Source organism: Tenrec ecaudatus, chromosome 5, assembly GCF_050624435.1.
Source record: "Tenrec ecaudatus isolate mTenEca1 chromosome 5, mTenEca1.hap1, whole genome shotgun sequence".
Taxonomy (NCBI): Eukaryota; Metazoa; Chordata; class Mammalia; order Afrosoricida; family Tenrecidae; genus Tenrec; species Tenrec ecaudatus.
In genome coordinates this window covers 78,420,199-78,440,087 of record NC_134534.1, presented here as the reverse complement: position 1 = coordinate 78,440,087, position 19,889 = coordinate 78,420,199, and the positions used below count along the sequence as shown (strand labels likewise).

General features: G+C 40.2%; 1 protein-coding gene across 1 annotated transcript in view; it reads left to right on the top strand.

The window, feature by feature from the left end:
* PRKDC (protein kinase, DNA-activated, catalytic subunit) overlaps positions 1 to 19,889 on the top strand; it is a 208,396-nt gene that overhangs the window by 162,691 nt on the left and 25,816 nt on the right. The window contains exons 69-76 of the mRNA XM_075549648.1: positions 774 to 963; positions 4,589 to 4,763; positions 6,581 to 6,771; positions 7,786 to 7,966; positions 8,620 to 8,780; positions 11,152 to 11,363; positions 12,221 to 12,308; positions 12,400 to 12,543. Coding sequence (XP_075405763.1) covers positions 774 to 963; positions 4,589 to 4,763; positions 6,581 to 6,771; positions 7,786 to 7,966; positions 8,620 to 8,780; positions 11,152 to 11,363; positions 12,221 to 12,308; positions 12,400 to 12,543 — 1,342 coding nt within the window. The remainder of the gene's footprint in view (positions 1 to 773; positions 964 to 4,588; positions 4,764 to 6,580; positions 6,772 to 7,785; positions 7,967 to 8,619; positions 8,781 to 11,151; positions 11,364 to 12,220; positions 12,309 to 12,399; positions 12,544 to 19,889) is intronic.

Sequence of the window (19,889 nt, the reverse complement as noted above, 5' to 3'; positions counted from 1 at the left end):
GCGTGTCGCAATTCATCTTCTTCAGATTTGTTTTTCATGGTTCAGTTTTTGCACGCATATGAGGCAATTGAAAATGCCGTGCTTTGGGACAGTGAAATTTCATGGTTAGTGAACCAAGTGACATTTTTACCTTCTGAACACTTTAAGGAAAAAATGATACAAAGTAGAAGGACTTATCTAGGCACAGAATTCCCAGGGAAATGAGAAGCTAGTCCTTTGTGAACAGAGAGCTATTTGACTCTGAATGTTTTCTGTGAAGGAGTGAATCTCTTATGTTAAAGTTCTTTGTCCGTGTCACTGTTGCTATTAGTGGAAATGAAGTTATTGTAACAAATATATGTATATATATATATTACAAAAATATACATTAAAGCAACCCAGCCATACTGTATAAAACTCTTAGTGAGGGGGATTAAAAATTTCATGGAAAAACAAAACGAAAAGATCATGGAATTTTTCCAGGAGTTTTTTTGAAGCCCCATCATAGTCTGCTTGCTTCTTTGCAAGAGAAAAATGATAGTTGACTGAGGCGTGGTAATTTTGCTCGGGCATTAAGAGAGAAAAGTATATTTTTAATGGTTTATTTTATGGTGAGATCTGGAAATCTCTGTTGAAACTTATTAAGATGGAGATTAAATTCTGTCCAATGGAAAATATGCTTTACAGACTGTGTGTGCACAAGAACGACAGCTCTAGGATTTCTGTCTGAATGCTCTCCAGTGGTGCCTTGCAGGAGTCTCTGTTGTAAACTAACAACTCTTTGTTTGGTGTAGATGTTTCTTTCTCAGCAAAATAGAGGAGAAACTTACTCCACTTTCAGAGGATCATAGTATGCTGGTAGATGGAGACGGAGATCGCGGTGACAGGGTGGAAATGCAAGATCAGGAAGAAGATATTTATTCTCTAATTAAGAGCTGTAAGTTTTCCATGAAAATGAAGATGATAGAAAGTGCAAGGAAGCAGGTACGTGCCCACATTCCTCTGTGTCATCATTTAGGATAACTAGTAGCATAATGGTTCAGCGCTTGGCTCCTAACACAAAGGCTTTGAACTCACCAGCTGCGCTGTTGGAGAAAGATGGGGAGTCACCTTCCATAAACACTACAGCCTTGCAAATCGAATGGGACAGTTCTCTGTCATTCAGGGTCACTATGAGTCAGAAGCTCATTGAAAATGACAGTGAGTTGGATTTGATATGTCATTGACATTTCTGAAATAAGGTTTTTTTGTTTAATGCTAAATAAATGTTTCTTTAAAAACTGAAATGTAAAGTTTAAAATGACCAAGTTATTATTTTTTTTTTAACAATTTATTGGGGCTGATACAATTCTTTTCACAGTTCATACATATACATACATCAATTGTATAAAGCACATCTGTACAGTCTTAGCCCTAATCATTTTTTCTCTTTTCTTCTTTTACATTTTATTAGGGATTCCAACAACTCTTACCACAATCCATACATATACATACATCAATTGTATAAAGCACACCCATACATTCCCTGTCCCAATCATTCTCAAGGCATTTGCTCTTCACTTAAGCCCCTTGCATCAGGTCCTCTTTTTTTTCCCCCTTCCCTCCCTTTTACCCCTCCCTCATATGCCCTTGGTAATTTATACCTCGTTATTTTGTCATATCTTTCCCTATTCGGGGTCTCCCTTCCCCCCTTCTCTGCTGTCCCTCTCCCAGGGAAGAGGTCACATGTGGCTCCTTGTAATCAGTTCCCCCTTTCCAACCCACTCACCCTCCACTCTCCCAGCATCGTCCCTCACACCCTTGGTCCTGAAGGTATCATCCACCCTGGATTCCCTGTACCTCCAGCCCTCATATGTACCAGTGTACAGCCTCTGTCCTATCCAGCCCTGCAAGGTAGAATTCGGATCATGGTAGTTGGGGGGAGGAAGCATCCAGGATCTGGGGGAAAGCTGTGTTCTTCATCGATACTACCTCACACCCTAATTAACCCATCTCCTCTCCTAAGCCCCTCTATGAGGGGATCTCCATTGGCCGACACTTGGGCCTTGGGTCTCCACTCTGCATGACCAAGTTATTATTTTCTTTTCATAGGAAAGTAAAGTTCTAGAAAAACTTACTATTTTCCTTAAAGTTTCCAAAAAACTTCTACACTTGATTGTACATCTATTAGTCACTTCAAAAATATTATAACGTGTTAATTAAAAGGATGCTAAATCTAATATCAGATGTTGTCTCCTTTAACAAAGGTTCACATTGTGAAAATCTATCATTTGATAGTAAGACTCTTTCTTGATCTCCATATACCTTTCTTAAAAGTTGTGTGTAAACTAATTCAGTGCATCAAATCATATGCATAGATGAGCCTGCTATATTAGTGGCCTGGTTGTGTTTGGTTTGGTAAAGCATATTAGATCAAGGCAGTGGCCAAGATTTAGCAAGATTCGCTACTGCTCCATGTGAAGGTGACGGGGGCCACTTAGAGGCAGAGCTGTGAACCGACTCAAGGAAAATGATGCACCCTCATGACAGGCTAATTATTCTGTGGGAGAAGAGGGCGAGAAGGCATCTCACCGGGGTAGCTGGTGGAGGAGAATGAAGAGAAAGCCTAGACTAGTTGGAAGGCGGTGCATTGTTGGGAGAGGCCTTGAGGCCGACTGAACTCTGCTTTCCATTTTGTTAATCTGCATAAGAACCTAAAGCTGTAGAGCAAGAGTTACACTGGAAAGACTGGTCTGAAGGTGGGTAGACAGGTGGGTAGTCCCTGAAACGAGGGGATGGGTGAGACGACTAAGCTCAGCCCTTAAAACAGAACAAAATAAAACAAAATCACTGATACAGGATGAACATAGGAGAGGAAACTTACCGAGAAGCTGAAACTGGGACAAAGAGAGAAGAAAACAAGGGATTATGAAACCACAAAGGAAAAGCCTGAATCATTAGTGCCACTCACTCACTCACTCTCTCTCTCTCTCTCTCTCTCTCTCTCTCTCACACACACACACACACACACACACACACACACACACACACACACACATATGGGAAGATTGAAAATGCCAGGCAGTGTGAAAGAAATGGTTGCTGTTGGCTGTGTAGGTTGAAATGGAGCCACGTTACACAAGAGGGGGATGAACGAATGAAATCGAGGATGGGCGGAGTCCACAAGCCTCTTGATAGAAGGAGCATGTGAAGCTAAGGGGGAAAACTTACTTTTAGCATGAACCAAGTAATACTTGTTGAAATATGGTTCCTTATAGGTGGGAGGAGACAGGGCTCAGTACACAAGGGGAACAATCTGTCTTTGGAGGAGATACGGCCTCTTCTGTTGTAATTGGAGCGAAGGTTATAGAGACTTAGATGTTGGCAGAATGCTAGCATTCTGCAGGAGAACTCTGTAGTCCCCGAAGAGCAAGAAAGGAGCTGGGGGGGGGGGGGTGCAGAACAGTTGGGGAAAGTGAAGTTGTCCTGAAATAACTGGACGGTGGTGAAGAGAGACGGTCAACATCCTTTTCATTAGCGAAAGGCAGATTCAAACCACAGTAATAGATAAGCTTACACCGCCAGAATGCCTATTACCCTAAAAATGGAAATGAACAAGTTTCGATGAGAACATGGCAAAAGTGGAGCTCTCATACATTGCTAGTGGGGATACAAACTAGTGCCGTCACTTTGGGAAACAGTTCCTCAAAAAGTTAGACCTAACGTCATTGAATAGTTCCATTCCTAGATATAAACCCCCAAAAGGTAAAAAAAACCAAAAACATTCACAAAGGTATACACATATGGTTATACATCATGCTGTATATTTCCAAAGAGTAGAAACAACTCACATATTCATTAAAGAATGAATGGATAAACAAAGCTATTTATATATATATAAAGCTATATATAAATAAAAAGCTATATATATATAATCTCTATAGTGTGTGTGTGTATATAAAATTGTATGTGTGATTGACTATTATTTGATAATCAAAAGGAATGAAGTTCTGATTCATGCTATGACATGCATGTACCTTGCACAATCAATGCTAAGCGAAAGCAGCCAGACATGAAAGGGCACACAGTGTATAAGTCTATGCATGTGAAGTGCAGAATGGACAAGTCCGTAGAGACAGACTACATGGATGCGTGGTAGGGCCATGGAGAATGGGGAGTTACTGCTAATGGGTATGGGCTTTCTTCCTGGGGTGAAAAAAATGTTCTGGAATTAGAATTATACTTGCGATGATAGCCCAATTGTGAATATAGTAAAACAACTGAATTGCATACTTAGTTTTATTTTAGAATTTTAATAGTGCATAAGCACATGTAATCCACGTTCCTTACATGTAATCCATGTAATCCAGTGGTTTAAATACCTTAAAAGGAGAAGTGTGCAGTTATCTCCCCGATCAGTGTTAGAACCAAATTGTATATTTAAATGTGGACTCATATTCCAGTAATAAACAAAAAGACATCCACATAATTGAGATTGAGCAAATGGAGTAGGTGCTCTAATGTATATTGTATCATGCCCAAAAACAACCCAATTAAGCTTTTTGTAAGATCATTTTATTTCTAAGAAGATGCCAATGGCGGGTTCTGTCTTTTTCTTCTGTCCACATAGAGTAACTTCTCGCTCGCCATGAAGCTGTTGAAGGAGCTGCAGAAAGAGTCCAGAACAAACGCGGAGTGGCTGGTGAGATGGGTGCACAGCTACTGCCAACTGAGTCACTGCCGGAGCCAGAACCAGCGGCACGGCGAGCGGATTCTCACCGTGTGGAAAACCATCTCTTTGCTGGGTAAAGACTTTGCTTCCGTTCCTACGAGGTAGAAAGAGAAGACTCAGCTCCCATAAAGATTTCGGACTCAGCACCCGAAGGAGCAGGTCTACGCCGTCTTGTAGGGTTGCTGTGAGTTGAAATCAACGCAATAGCAGCAGGTTTTAAGTCGTAGGAGTGATAATTTATGCTTAGTTTAATATGCATTCTACACCCCTTCTTTGTGCTGCTTCATTAGGATGGGAGGATTAAGTCTTACTAGGAATTTTAGTCAATACAGCGCCCCCGTGTGGCAGAGAAGTGCTGTCGCCTCCTTCAAAATAGAACAGAGCTTTCGGTGCTGTTGAGCATAAGTTTTAGAGCTTTTATTTCTTTATGAAATAAAATGACCGTTTTCTACTGCATACTTCGAATATTGAGTCTAATGGTTCAATTTGTATTGAGACCAGGCTGCAGTTTGAAGTGCCTTGTACATTCCATATAACTAGGCTTCATTGCCCGCAGTGCTTGTCTGTGAGAGCTAGCAGAGCATTCTTTCTCTGGTGAAGGTATGGCTGCTCTGTTGCCAGGTGTCCAAGGTACAGAGCAGCACGATCATTGGAGAGGGCACCAGTTAGATTGCCAAATTGGACTCTCTCTCTCTCTTTTTGAGGTGTTAGCAAGCTAATTTTATTCTACAGGTAATGCGGGCTCCATGCAATTTTTCAAAACCACCTTTTCGCTTCTAGCGTTTTGTGTGCATGATAGAAAACTGAAAAGTGAAGACCACAAAAGGCATCCAGAGCCATTTTGGTGGTTTCACAGTTGCAGTGTGACATGTCTCTGCCTCCTATGCATGTCTATAAACGACTGAGCATACAGTTGTAGGTCGTTGAGGTCCTGGAATGGATTCATGTGCTTTTTTCACACCATGGGTGTTTACCCATTCAAAATCCCAAAGCCATGAGTATTTGGACGAGCAAGAATACAGTATGCTGACTCAATCCATAAAAGAAACAAAAATATCCCTCGAGGAGGAGGAAAAAAATCATAAAAGACTAAAAATGTCAACAGGCCTCTAGATAAGGGTGTAGGCAGAGTTAAAATCAAAATCCTGCCACCCCTTTAAGCTCAATTTAAAATGAAACATAAAGCAAGAGGATACTAAGTATAATGCTTTCAAGAGAACTATCTGATTTTACAATATTAAAATATCACCAAGGTGTTTCCACTGAATATCAGCGAGACAGGGCATTATACAGAATGTAAGTCTTAGAAGAAAATACAGAAAGCAAAAGCCATCTTTGTATTTTGAACTCAGGATCAGAATATCAACATTTCTGGGAGATACAAGCTTCACCAGGGCTAGGCCAGCTCTTTGGCCAAAGGCAGACATCAGTAAGAAGCAGAACTAGAATTTTAAATGTGGTAGTCTGTCTTGTTGCACCAGCTCTAATTCACAGCATCAATGGTAGAATATCACACAACATATACATCAAGACGCAACAAACAACATATATATAACTCGCTGTATAACACATGCACAAATGTGTTCATGAGAGCTATTTCCTACTTTTTGCAATAGACAGAGCCAGGTGCTGTGACAGAATGCAGGAGGCTGATGCTTGAATAAAATCTAAATTTTAGTTTTAGTGTTTTAGCTTTTGTGGACTTGGTTATAGTTGCTCATAACAAAGGATATTTTTTTTATTTCTAAGTCAATTCAAGAAATTCTCTAGCCAACATGAAGTTCATTGCTTTTACCTTTTATGGAAGCAATGTTAATTTGTGCATTATGAATTTCTTCTTGTAACTACGCTCTTCACTTAATTGAAAAAAAAATTTTTTTAATCCAACAGAGGAGAACACATCAAGCCACTTAAATAAAAATATTCAGGCTTTTCGTGATCAGAACATTCTCTTGGGTACCACTTACTCCATCATAGCTAATGCTCTCAGCAGTGAACCAACTTGCCTGGCTCAAATTGAGAACAGTAAGGTTAGAAGAATCTTGGAGCTTTCTGGATCCAGTTCAGAGGATGTAGAAAAGGTAATGAATTTTGGAAGAATAAATTTTATGTATATGTGCTGTTTTAATATATAACCTTTTGGCTACCCAAGCATATTAATGAGGTCTCACTTTGTCTTTAAATTCTCAGTGTGAAAAAAAAATTCTCAGTGTGTACAACTGAGTTCCAAGATCTCTGGATAGAAAAATTGACATATTCCATGTGTTTACCATTTTTTTGAAGGAAGTCAGTTTTTGTCATAAAAAGGGAGAAATTTGTCTGCCTAATGTCATTCGTTTGCCACCAGTTTGATCACAACTCTCCATTCACTGTAGGGCAGAGTAGCCATTCTCTCCCACTCTTTCACTGATTTCTGTGTTGTTATCACTTTGCTCGTGTTTTGTATTTTGGACAGTTACCTGCCCTTCCTGGACCTCTCTCAGGGTTGCCGGCGTCGTTGCAGACAGCCTGTGAGCCTTGACAGCTTATCCCTGTCAGATACCAAAGACAACAGCTAGTGGATCTAGACTATTAGGATTTTAATGAGCAAACGAGGAGGTTAGAAGTAGAGTTTAAATATTGTTACAGCCACTGGCTTCTTATAACAAAGAAAATCCATGATCCCTGTAATCCTTGGGAGCTAATTTGTAGAAATTTCCACCCAACAATGGTTAACATCTAATCTAGGCCGCAATTTCAAGAAGCTGAGGTCAGATATGGTGGAATATAAGTCATTATGCTCCACTTTCATAATATTTTAATGGATTTACTTTTTCTTTCCTAAAATTTGGTTGGAGTTACTGATTCCCCATGAAGCTTTCGTGGCAGCGCAGGTGACTAGGGTGCTGTCTGGCCCACATTTGGCCTGCTCTGGTCTGTTTGTTTCTCTCCCCTGTGCTCACGGGCTAATTGGAATGACTCCTTCCCCCAGCACACTTTCTGTATCTACATTTTAGGGCTAGCTGTTATTCATTAGTTCCTTCATAGCGAGTCAAGAAGAAAATAAGAGTTCTCTAAGAAAGCTTCAGTGTCATTTGCTGGTGTCTGAATTCCAGGTGAAAGCAGGCCTGTATAAGAAGGCATTCCATTTCCTGTCTGAAGCCGTGCAGACTACTGAGAAGGAAACCCAGTCTTCCAGCAGAGACTCTGCCCCCGTGGCTGGAACAATTCACGCTTACATGACTTTAGTAGAGTTCTGTGATCGAGCACTCCGTAAGGCGGAAGAGAATCCATCAGGTAAGTCTCATTAGTATAAACTCTATCATTTTTTTCCTTCATTGATACATCTGTTAACTTACTAGTTATCAATTCATTAACTTTTCAAATGTGTTATATATATAAAATGAAACATTAACAGTTTCAACATATTTTCAAATGTAATTCAGTAGTATTCATTCATCATGTTCTACAATGATTATCATTGCCCTTTTCCAGATTCTCAACAAATGTTCTGTGAGAAGTCTGTACTCTTTCTCAGTGGCCGTGACATCTCCAACCACATGCCAGCGTCTAAATTAAACCAGGCTACTGTCTGTCTTTTCACTTGCTTCTGTCATCCTGTTCTTGCAGCTTTGATGCTATTGACTCACGTGGCCCACCTTTTGCTTTTGGAATAAATTCCATAATCAGCAGGTTCCCTATGTGTTTCTAGCCCAAGATGCAAGCTATGTTTCATGCAGAATGGGTAATCTCATAGAAGAAACTGTCTTCAAAATGAAAACTACTACTTTTAGTCCACAAATGTATCTGGTGTTTGTTGATCCAAAGAAGTCGTTATAATAAGAACAGTGACATACCACAATGATATAAACCAAAAATAGAAAATACTTGCTAAATCTATATGTAAATGGATATATTGATTTTGTTTTCTTATTTGATATCTTTGATAGTTGTAGATGCTACAGAATTACAGACATACGCAGCACTCGTGGTGGGGAAGCTGTTGAAAGCCTTAAAATTAAATTCCACCGAAGCCAGGCTAAAATTCCCCAGAATTCTTCAAATTATAGAACAGTATCCAGAGGAAACCTTGAGCCTAATGACAAAAGAGGTCAGTATCTACATTCTAGTGAGGACGAACTGTACCTGTATTTTTACCCACATTGATTAGCCTATGCAGTGCATGGTTCATAGCTGTTCCCAGCCAGCAACGAATCCTGCTATATCCGAACAACAGATATGCTTTAAAACTAAACAGTGAGACGTTCACACTTGACCATGATCATCCATTATAGGACCACTGTGTCTACACAGAGACCCAAAGGAGTGGAGTCATGAGAGTATTGGGGACATTGCTGAGTGTTTCTGAGTTTTAGATTCAACTCAGCTGCAATTTGTAACGTCTTTGTACTGCATACAACAAAGCGGTAGCCGTGCCCGCCTCCTAGCGAGCACCATGCCTTTTGGCAGAATGGTCTCAGAGTGACCCTGGCATATGTGGGCAGAAGAGCAGGGAATGTGGGCTGTGTTCTGATGACCAGCATATTCTGCAGATCAGTGTGTGTCCTGTCTACCTATCATCAGGCTGCTCTGCTGGGAAAGACTCTTATTTCCTTCATCCATGAAAGATACCTTGAAACTGTGCCTGGTAATGATATTTAGCTGAAAAGTTTTGAGCTGGAAAAGTAATGGTTGAAAAGCAGTGGTCCCAGACTACTCCACTAGCTAACCTGGTCAGTGTACACAGTGCAGGGTATGAGCCCCGGAGTTTGTGCATACCTGCCAGGGCCTCCTCTACACTCACTCTGGCCTTGGGGTCTGCGTGGCAAGTTCTCACAATGCATCTGAAACAAAAGGTTAAGGTAAATGTGGTGTTTTTTCTCCCCTAAAGATAAATGAGACAAATAAATAATTTACTATGTTTTACTTTCTCCCAGTATAACATTTTATGTAGGTACATATGGAAAAGACAGCCTTTTGAATTTGTGAGGAAGTCACAAATTCACAATGTTATTGTGACCCCTGAGTAGGCATTAGGCTAAATTGGTTGATTATTGCTCTAAACTGCACACGGTGACAAGTGACTTTTTGTGGATGGACTCATTTTAGTGTCACAGATATTGTAGATGAGAAAATGTAGATGTACAGAAGTTAGGAGACATCCCTCAGAATCACTCCTGTGCCAGCATTGCCACTAGGTCACACGGTCTCTTAAAAGGGACACTCGGAGGGAAACAAGAATGGAGAATTTTAAGTGATCTTAAAGAGACAAACAAAAAACATGGTTTAGAGGAAAATAATTTGGTAGTTGTACACAGAAGAAATTACCATAAACACTCTAAAAAGAAAAAAAAAGAGTAGGAAAAAATATTTGTAGTACATATGGGAAACAGAGTGCTAATTTCTCCAGCCTAGTAAGTAAGCTGTCGCAAATAGATAACAGAAAGCATATGATTTTTTTACTGGAAATAAATTTCTAAAAATGGTTAGGAATTACATAGATTGTTAAAATATAAAAGAAAAATTAAATACGGAATGTTCCACCTTACTAGAACTTAAACACAAACATTAAATATGCTATTTTCCCTCCTCAGTTTGGGAATTATTTTTAAAAATTACTTAAGTCTGTGTTGTTAGGGATTTCAAAAAATAACCACTGATACTTTTCTAAATGAAAATTTGAAAACTCTCTTTGGTAAATTTAGCACTGGGTATCACACAGTCCTTGTACTTTTGGGACTTTACCACATAACATAACATAGCACAAGTACAGAGAGGTATAGCTATTACAGCATTGTCAATAATAACAAAAACTAGAGTGTAACCTGAATATCCACTCTATTGCAGCTGATAAATAAAATGGAATATGGTACAACTATTAAGGAAAATGAGATATGCCTGTCTGCCCATCATAACAAACAAACAAACAACAGTAGCAAGTTATGATTCCATTGTTGTGGAAAAAGGGTGTGTACACACATGAAGAAGCAGTCCTGGTAGTGCCGTGGGTTAAGTGTTGGACTGCTAACTGACAGTCAGCAATTTGAACCGATCAGGTGCTCAAAGAAAATCTACGAGACGGTCCAATGCTTGCCGTAAAGAGTTGCAGCCTTGCAAACCCCGTGCGGCAATTGTACTCTACGCTAGAGGTTCACAGGGAGTGGGCATTGACTGCACACTAAGCTGACCAGCAGGCTGACCATTCCATGGGAGAGAGATGTGGTCGTCTGCCTTGCTGTAGTCTTAAAGCCTTGGAAACCCTCGAAGGGCAATTTTGCGGTTTTAAAAGTGTTGCCTTGAGTCAGAATGGGGGTGACAGCAGTGGGCTTGGAAGTGGTTACCTTAGGAATGGGACTGAGAGAACTGGGGATCAAAGGGTGATATGTTTGTTTTTACACGTCTGTTCATATTGGACATGGATGACTTTTGTCATAAAATCTGGTTGGAAATCATGCTCTAAGGCACATGTTTCTCTCCTTTAGATTTCTTCTATTCCTTGCTGGCAATTCATTGGCTGGATCAGCCACCTGGTGGCCTTACTGGACAAGGAGGAGGCCGTGGTTGTGCAGCGCACGGTGGAAGAGATCGCAGACAACTACCCCCAGGCTCTCGTCTACCCCTTCATAATAAGCAGCGAGAGCTATGCCTTCAAAGACACTTCCACTGGTCATAAGAACAAAGAGTTTGTGGCAAGGTGACTTTAGAGATAAATTCATCAAATACTGCGGGCTATAAAAAATATATATGTGATTAAAAACAAAACCAAACAATAGAACCTCATGATGGTCTTATAGGTTATTCTAAAACTGTCTTTATGTTAGAATGTTTCTCAAGAAACCTCGCCCTTTACTCTCAGTTAGTAATCTATTGCTTGAGACGCAGTAGGTGAGATGCTTTCTGAAATCAGTTTCTGAAATTGATCTCCGGTTTGAAAAACACCGAAAGGCTCTTTTGTTCATTAGGACGTGGTGAGCTGCCGGAGGAGTCATGCTCTTCGAGGCTCCAGTGATTCATAAGTGCAGACAGTTGACTCAGTGGGCCATGGCATATTAGTTTTGTAAGAATTGGATGTAAATGTGGTTCTTTGGCGAATGGTCTCCACCCAGAGCTTCTGTTTACTGTCTGTAGATTTGCCCGTGCAGATCGCTGCTGAGAGAGGGCTTTTCAAAAAGGGACAAGAAAAAGGCCGAGAGAAAAGAATGTCAAGATAGTAATCCTTCCTTTTATAACATAACTTCAATTCTCTAAAATTGTATGAAGATGCTGTACCCAAGTCATTTGGTTTTAGATCTAAAATTTCACCTATGGTTAAGTAGCTGCATTGTGCTCTGCTGAATACTGAAGAATTTTTCAGTTTCTCTAGAGTATGCAGTTCTCTGGAATACAAGGGGGCTCCCAAAGCCTTGTGGGAAATTGCAATTTCCCATGGGTTTTTTTGAAACCCACTCACAAATACATACTGATGCGACAGCAACCGATATTAGCTATTTTTTAAAGATGCTTGATAACCTAAACTTGGCAAAAAAAATTAACCAAGTAAATTTTTTATAGAATAAAAAGTAAGTTGGACCAAGGAGGAGTGATTCAAGATTTCATTAATGCCCTGGATCAGCTCTCCAATCCTGAATTGATCTTTAAGGTAATATAGCAGCTTGTAACACATAAAACATAGAACTTTGCTAGAATCTACTTGTAATGGAGCTTGATTTTTAATTTTTTAATCTACATAGGATTGGACTGAAGATATCAGAGCTGAACTAGAAAAGAACCCTGTTAATAAAAAAAACATTGAAAAAAAGTATGGCAGAATGTATGCAGCCTTGGGAGACCCAAAGGTTCCAGGCTTTGGGGCCTTTAGAAAGAAGTTTATTCAGGTATGGATGGACTGCATTTCCCTTTATTATAAAGGATCGTTATGAAGATAGATAATGATATCCAGTGGTTTATTAATATTTTAAATTTTAAAATGTCTGCTGAATTTGTAAACCTGCTTTAGGTCTGTTTGAAGCCTTCTCCAAATTATTAACAGCATCTTTTTAGCTCAGTTGTCAGCAAGTGAGTGAACGGCCAAGCGTTAGGGCTTTATTAAACTCTTGTCCTAGAGCTCAGAGTCTTAGCTAGGAGGGCTGGCTACATGTACTTTAATACTGACAGTTATCAGAAGTACTGGAATACTGAATCAAGAAAGTATTTGTGTTCTATGTAAGTTGATAAATATTTCGGAACACTTTCCTCTGTTCAAGACATAGTACTGGGTCATGGAGGAGAGGCAGAGAAGGCAGAACCATTTCTTGACTTTAAGTGATTTTACGATAAATTGCACATGAGAAGAGCTAGAACATCGGTACAGATGTGTGAAGTGTAAGAACTATTTTCAAAATGGCTCTGGAGTTGAAAGGGAGCACACTTTGGTGCAGGGGAATTAGGAAAAGCCTCAGGGAACAAGGAGAACAGAAAGAGCCCAGACCTCAAAGCACCAGGCCCTCTGAGTGGATTTACCTTCTCTGCCTTATCCTGCTGGAATATCACCCTGAGAGATTTGTCTGAAGCACCAATTCACCTCTACTTCCCCAAGGAGGATTCGGTGTTACTTTGTCTGTTCTCCAAAACACCTGGGGCACAATTCTTTCATAGTATCCATCTCATTGATTTGCTGTTGCCGTTTTGGTCAAACTACCATTAGTTATTAACTCCAAGAAAGTTTAAGGCATAAAGGAGAAATCATTTTATTAGAACTCCCAAATCTCACTACTAGTCAAAGAGCTGTAGACTATAAGACGCAGTGTAAGTCCTAGCAAAGCCAGTCTAGGCGAAGAAAGTTATCCTGAATAGGAATTATTGACTGATGAACCAGAGAAGCTAGATTATGTGCAGAAGAATGTGGCATCAGGACTGGAGGAAGGCTTGCCAACACTCTGCGATTGGCAGATGCCATAACCTTTCTGGCTGAAACTGGGGAAGACCGACTGTCTTAAGGCATTTACTGATGAAGATCAAGGATTGCAACGTAAAGAAGGCCCATATCCTCACAGCGGGACCAGTAGCGGAGCCCTGGTGGCCTTGTGGTTCCCTAGTGGGCTGCTAACCACAGGGTCAGCAGATTGAAACCAGCTGCTGTGCAGGAGAAAGGTGGGGCTCGCTACTCTCATACAGAGTTACAGTCAGAAACCCACACAGGCAGTTCTACCCTGTCAGATAGAGTCGCCCTCGAGTTAGAATTGACTCGGTGACAGTGAGGGGTTTTGTTTTATTGACCAATAGTACCATCGAGAAAAATGATGAAAAGATTGAAGTTTTCAAAGATTTTGTTAGATCGCTCCCTCTCGTGGGAGAGATATACCTTGGTCTTTGGCTTTGTGTGAGAAAGAATTCACACTGAAGCCTGGTTTGTGATCCAAGTGAGTTTTTTGAAAGTTAGAAGCAGTTTCAGGTTGTACGATAAATGGAACACCACCAGACAGAGTCCACGGCATGGTTGGCAGGACGTGGCATAGCCCGGCGTTGGGATGTGCAGCCCAGCCGCGCTCAACTGTGTGTCAGAGCCACTGAGAGAGGGCGCCAGAGCAAAACCTCTGGTTTTTCAGGGACCCCGTGGGAGGCATGGTCAACAATACTGGTTGACCCCATTGGCTGAATCAAATTCACCTGGCTTAGATGGGTCAATCACGTGTAACACCTACGTAGGTGTACCACCCCTTCCTGGCTGGGAGCTTGAACCTAACAATTTCATCTTGCTTGGATCCCTTAACAATGCTCATGGAAGCAGCAATCTAGAGACCAAACAATGCATTGCACTGGGTCAATCTGCTGCACAAGACCGCTAGTGCGGAAAAGTAAGGATGTTACTTTGAGGACTAAGGCGCTCCTGACCCACGCCCTGGTTCTTGCGTGCATGCTACCTCCTGAAACGGTAGAATATCGACCAGTTCTTTTTGGTACAGCGACGCGGTGTGTTCTTTCCATCTTCTTTTCATGCTTCGTGCCTCATTCAATATTTTGCCCATAAAATTCTTTCAATTTTACAACTCAAGACTTGAAATTTTTCTTGAGTTCTTTCAGTTTAAGATATGCCGAGCATAGCCTTCCTCCTTGGTTTTCTCACCCTAGGTCTTTCATCATAATAATTTACTTTGACTTCTCCAGCTGCCCTTTAGAGTTTTCTGTTAGACTCTGACTTCCTCATCTCGTAGGTTCCTTAGCTACTCTGTGATTAGGTGGAAGTTGGAGCCTCTTCTGACATCCACTTTGATCTTTTCTTTCTTGTCTTTGTAATGACCTTTTGCTTTCTTCATGAATGATGTCCTCCCATAACTCGTCATGTTTTCTGTCATTAGTGTTTAGTGCAGCAAATCTGTTTTGAGATGCTCATGAAGTTCATTTGGGAATACTCAAGGTTGCACTTTTTTTTAGCACGTGAGGGTTTGTTTGACGTTTCTTCACTGTCAGCTTGGAGTTACGTAGGAGCAATTGTTGGTTCCACAGTCAGATCCTCACCTGCCTGGTTTTAGCTGCTGATATTGAGCTGCTCCATCTTCTCTTCACATATATGTAGGCAATTTTATTCCTATGTGTTGCATGTGGAGAAATCCATGTGTATAGTTGACTTTTGTGTTGTTGAAAAAATGTGTTTGCCAGGAACATCTTTGATCTTGCAAAATTCTATCATGCGATCTCCAGCTTCATTTCTGTTTGTATGCTTACCAAATAATTAGAGAAACTGGATTATATGAGGAAGAATATGGCCATCAGGATTGGAGGAAGGCTTATTAACAGCTTGGGATATGCAGATGACACAACCTTGCTTCCTGAAAATGAGGAGGACTTGAAGCATTCGCTGATCATGGTCAAGGATTGAAGCTTTCATTATGGATTACAATTCAATGTAAAGAAAACAAAAACTGGTTACAAGGATCTCCATATAGCCCCTGCCCTGGGGGATGAACAACAGAAACGTGGGTGAAGGGAGATGTCAGACAGTGCGAGACATGACAAAATTTATAAATTATCAAGAGTTCATGAGGGGAAAAATGAGGAGCTGATACCAAGGGCTCAAGTAGAAAGCAAATGTTTTGAGAATGATGAGGGCAACAAATGTACAAATGTGCTTGACACATTGGATGTATGTATGGATTGTGATGAGTTGTATGAGCCCCAATAAAAGGATTTTTTTTAAAAAGAAAGAAAACAAAAATCTTCCACTCGATTGAGAGGTACCATCATAGTAAATGGAGATAAAATTGAACTTGTCACAGATTATGTCTTCCTTTGATTCACAGTCAATGCTCATGGAAGCAGCAGTCAAGAGATCCAACAGCACATTGCACTAGGTAACCCTGCTGCACAAGACCTCTCTAAAATGTTGCAGAGAAGCTGTTGCTGTCAGGGCTAAGGTGCACCAGCCCTAGCCATGTTGTTTTCAGTCACCTCATATGCACGTGGAAGTTGGACATGTCATAAGGGAGACTAAAGTAAAATCCATGCAAAAAGAAAAAAGAAACATCAATGCATTTGACCTAAGGTGTTGGTAAAGAATATGGAATGAAAGTTGCTTTCGACACATGGAATTCAGGACAGATAAACCCCTGAGGAACAGTAGTGGGAGTAGTGATATCATGAGGGTAAGGAGATGGTCTGGGAGGGGGAAGGGAAAGAAAGGGGGAACCCATCACAAGGTTGGATATGTAGCCACCACCCCACCCCAAAGGGGATGAATAACAGAATTGTGGGTGAAGGGAGACAATGGACAGTGTAAGATATGAAATAAAAATAATATATAATTGATCAATGATTCATGAGGGTGGGAAGGGAGGGGAATAAAAGAGGAGCTTATACCAAGGGCTCAAGTAGACAACGTTTTGGAAGATGATGGCAACAGATGTTCAAATAGGTATGGGATGTTGTAAGAGCCCCCAATAAAATGATTTAAAAAAATACCATGGACTGACCAAAAAACAAACAAGTTTGTCTTAGAAGAATTATAGCCAGAATGCACTTTAGAAGCAAAGATAGCCAGACTTCACCTCTCCTCCTTTGGAAAAGTTATCAGGAGAGACCAGTCCCTGAGAAGAACATATGCTTGGCAAGTGGAGAAAGAGTGTAAAAGAGGAAGGCCCTGGGGGAGATGGATTGACAGCAGCTGCAACAATGGGCTCCAACCTATGAATAATTGTTAGAAGGATACAAGAAGCAGCGGTGCTTGGTTCTGTTGGCACGGTGGGGTCGCAATGGATTGGAACTGGCTCGATCGCACCTAAACAGCATTAAAATTTTCTCTCTCTCTTGATTTCTTCCTTGATTTGTTTGGTGGCTAATGTTGTGTTGCTTAATTCCCTGTGTGTTTGTACTCTTAGAGTTCCTCCTAATGTTAACTTCTTATTTCTCTGTGGTTAGACACTCTATGTTTTCAACTTTTCAAAATTTGTTGAGATTTGTGTTTTGTCCTACAAACTATATGATCACTGCAAAATTATGACCCTTGTGCGCAGGAGAAATGAGTATTATCTGCTCACAGGTGTGGTGTTCCATATATGGTCCTTGGTGTAATTGGTTTAGGGTATAGTTGAATCCTTGATGTTCATACATATATTTTTAGATGCTGCAGCTTTGAAAGTGATGTATTGAAGTTCAACTCTTCAGATATTTTCAAATTTGTTTCATCTATTTTGGACTCTGATGTTAGGATCATAAATATTTATAATTGTTATGTCTTCTTGCAGGATTACCTTTTATTATTATGTAATGTCTTTTATCTCTATTTTTTCAATAAATCATTTTTATTGGGGGTTCTTGCAGCTCTTATAACATTCCATACATCAGTTGTATCAAACATATTTGTAAATATGTTGCCATCATCATTTCCAAAACATTTTGTACTTGAGCCCCTGCCTGGTATAAGCTCCTCTTTTTGCCCCTCCTCCACCCTCCCACCCTTGTGAATCCTTAATCAATTATATATTGCTATTATTTTGTATCTTACACTGTCTGTTATCTCCTAACACCCACAGTCCTTTATTTTTATTTTTCAGTCCTTTATTTTTGTTTGAAATCAATTTTGCTTACTATCAGTATGATCACCTCTGCTTTCTTGAGTTACTACTTGCAAGGAATTTTTCTCCATCTTTTGCTCTCAGTCTGTTTCTTGTATCTCTAGATGCTAGAGGATGGAATGTCCTCTGATGTCCTTCTCTTGGTTTCCCTAGGCCCTGGGCTGCTCATTACCAGTAGGAGACTGTCAACTCCTACAAAGATTTCCAGTCTCGGAAACCTTGTATGGGGTCGCTGTGAGAATCAACTGGATGGCAGTTGTGGTGGTGGGGGGTGTTGTTTTTTGTTTTCCTTTGTGCCTCTTTCTTCAATAGTATCCGAGATGCGCAGTCCAGTTGGCTGTCCTTTTGGTATTGTACAGTAGCCCTCATGATGTCCTAGAGGAGTTCGCTAAGTCTTTAATTAAGTTTTAATTTTTTTATGGACTTTGCCCCTGGGCCATGACCTCCTCAAGTACTTTTCAGCTTCCCCAGCTCTGTAGATTAGGCAGGGGCTGCGGTGGGAATTTCCCTTCCTCCACAGAGCATCCTGGAGGGACTAATGTTAGGTTTTGTCCTGCCCAAAGATCAGTTTGGATTTGGTAAAATAAAGTAGCTTAGGCTCTGGTAAATAGTTTATTTTGTAGGCTTTCTATCTTGAAAAACTAAACAAATAAAACCAAAATGCTGTGACTATATCCGACTGGTTCCTTTCCCTCTGTTCCTACTCGAAGCATGCGGTGACTTGGTTCCAATTTCATTCTAGGAACCCAGTGAGGCTCCTCTCTGTAAATCGTACAAAGGTGTGATGCACACCGTCCCTTCGTGTTTACGGTCCTTTTCGTTCCCAAATGCCTGGATGCCGTGAAAAGGCCAGTGTGGTCCCCCAGGCTTCTTCGCTGTCCGGAAGCACGTCTCCATAAGAAGCTGGCCTCAGGAATACCGCAGCCTGCCTGCTCGAAGGAACTTTTATGAGTTTAATTTCGAGTGCCTTGGAACATTTGCCCAGAAATTTCCACCTAGTAACAAATCAACAGACAAGTTGTATTAATTCATTTAAGTAATAATCCAATATTAGATTTTAGGAAATTCTTAAGGCCAATTGTCTTTGTTAAGTTTAAAACATCAAATGGATGTTTGAGTACAGACTATTAAAAAGAATGATATATTTTTAATACTAATTGCTTTTATAAATTTAAATTATCCAAGTTATATTTCTACTAGATTACAACACAAATTAATGTTTTAAAAGACACCAAGGAAAGTAGTGTTTTAAAATTTATCCCTTCAGTCCTTATGGAGGATAATGTGCTATTCATTATATTGAATTACTCCATTTTATTTTTTTCCTTTATTTTGCTCCTAGATATCATGTCATCATAATGAGCTAGATCAATAACTAGGAAATTGGAACTAAATGTTTAAATGAATTTATTGAAGACCCACTCTGAGTTTTTGAAAACTCTTATTAGAATTTATGACTGCAAGTAAACACTAACCATAGCCTTCTATCTTTCAAGGAAATACAAAGAAACAAGAGGCAGGCCCTAAAAGTTGTGGTTGTTTTACATTGGTTCATTTGTTTGTTTTTCATTTGTTTTTAAAAACTTTATTGTGCATTGGGTGAGAACAGAGCAAATGCATTTTCCATTAAATACATTCTATTAAATGCAATGTTTCCTAACATTAATTAATTGCTATTCACACACTAGCATCTCACTTCCTCTCTCTGTTTCCCATTTCTATCCCTTCCTGTCTTCTGAATTTATCCCGGGCAAACATTGCCCTTTTAATCTTGAATGGTTGATCATTTTATTGAATGCACACCTCCCTGTTGTTATTTTTCACCTTATATGCCTGTCTATTGTTTGGCTGAAAGTTGAGCCACATAGGTGAGTTCAGTTCTAGGGGAAGGGGTAACTAAGGACTATAGATCTCAGAGTTCTGCCAGTGACATCCCACCATTGATTACGAGTTTTATTCCACATTTTATCTCACTCTATCCAGGATCTTCTATTTTGATACCTTTCAGAGTGGTTGGTAGCGGTAGCTATGTGCCACCTAGCTCTCCAGGTCAGCGCCATGGGAGATGAGCTTCTCTTGGTCCTCTAGTCCTTTGGACTAATTGTTCCGTCTGTCTTTGAGTGTCTTCAGCTTTCTTTGCTAAAGATGATGGCAGACTAACAGTTGAACATTAG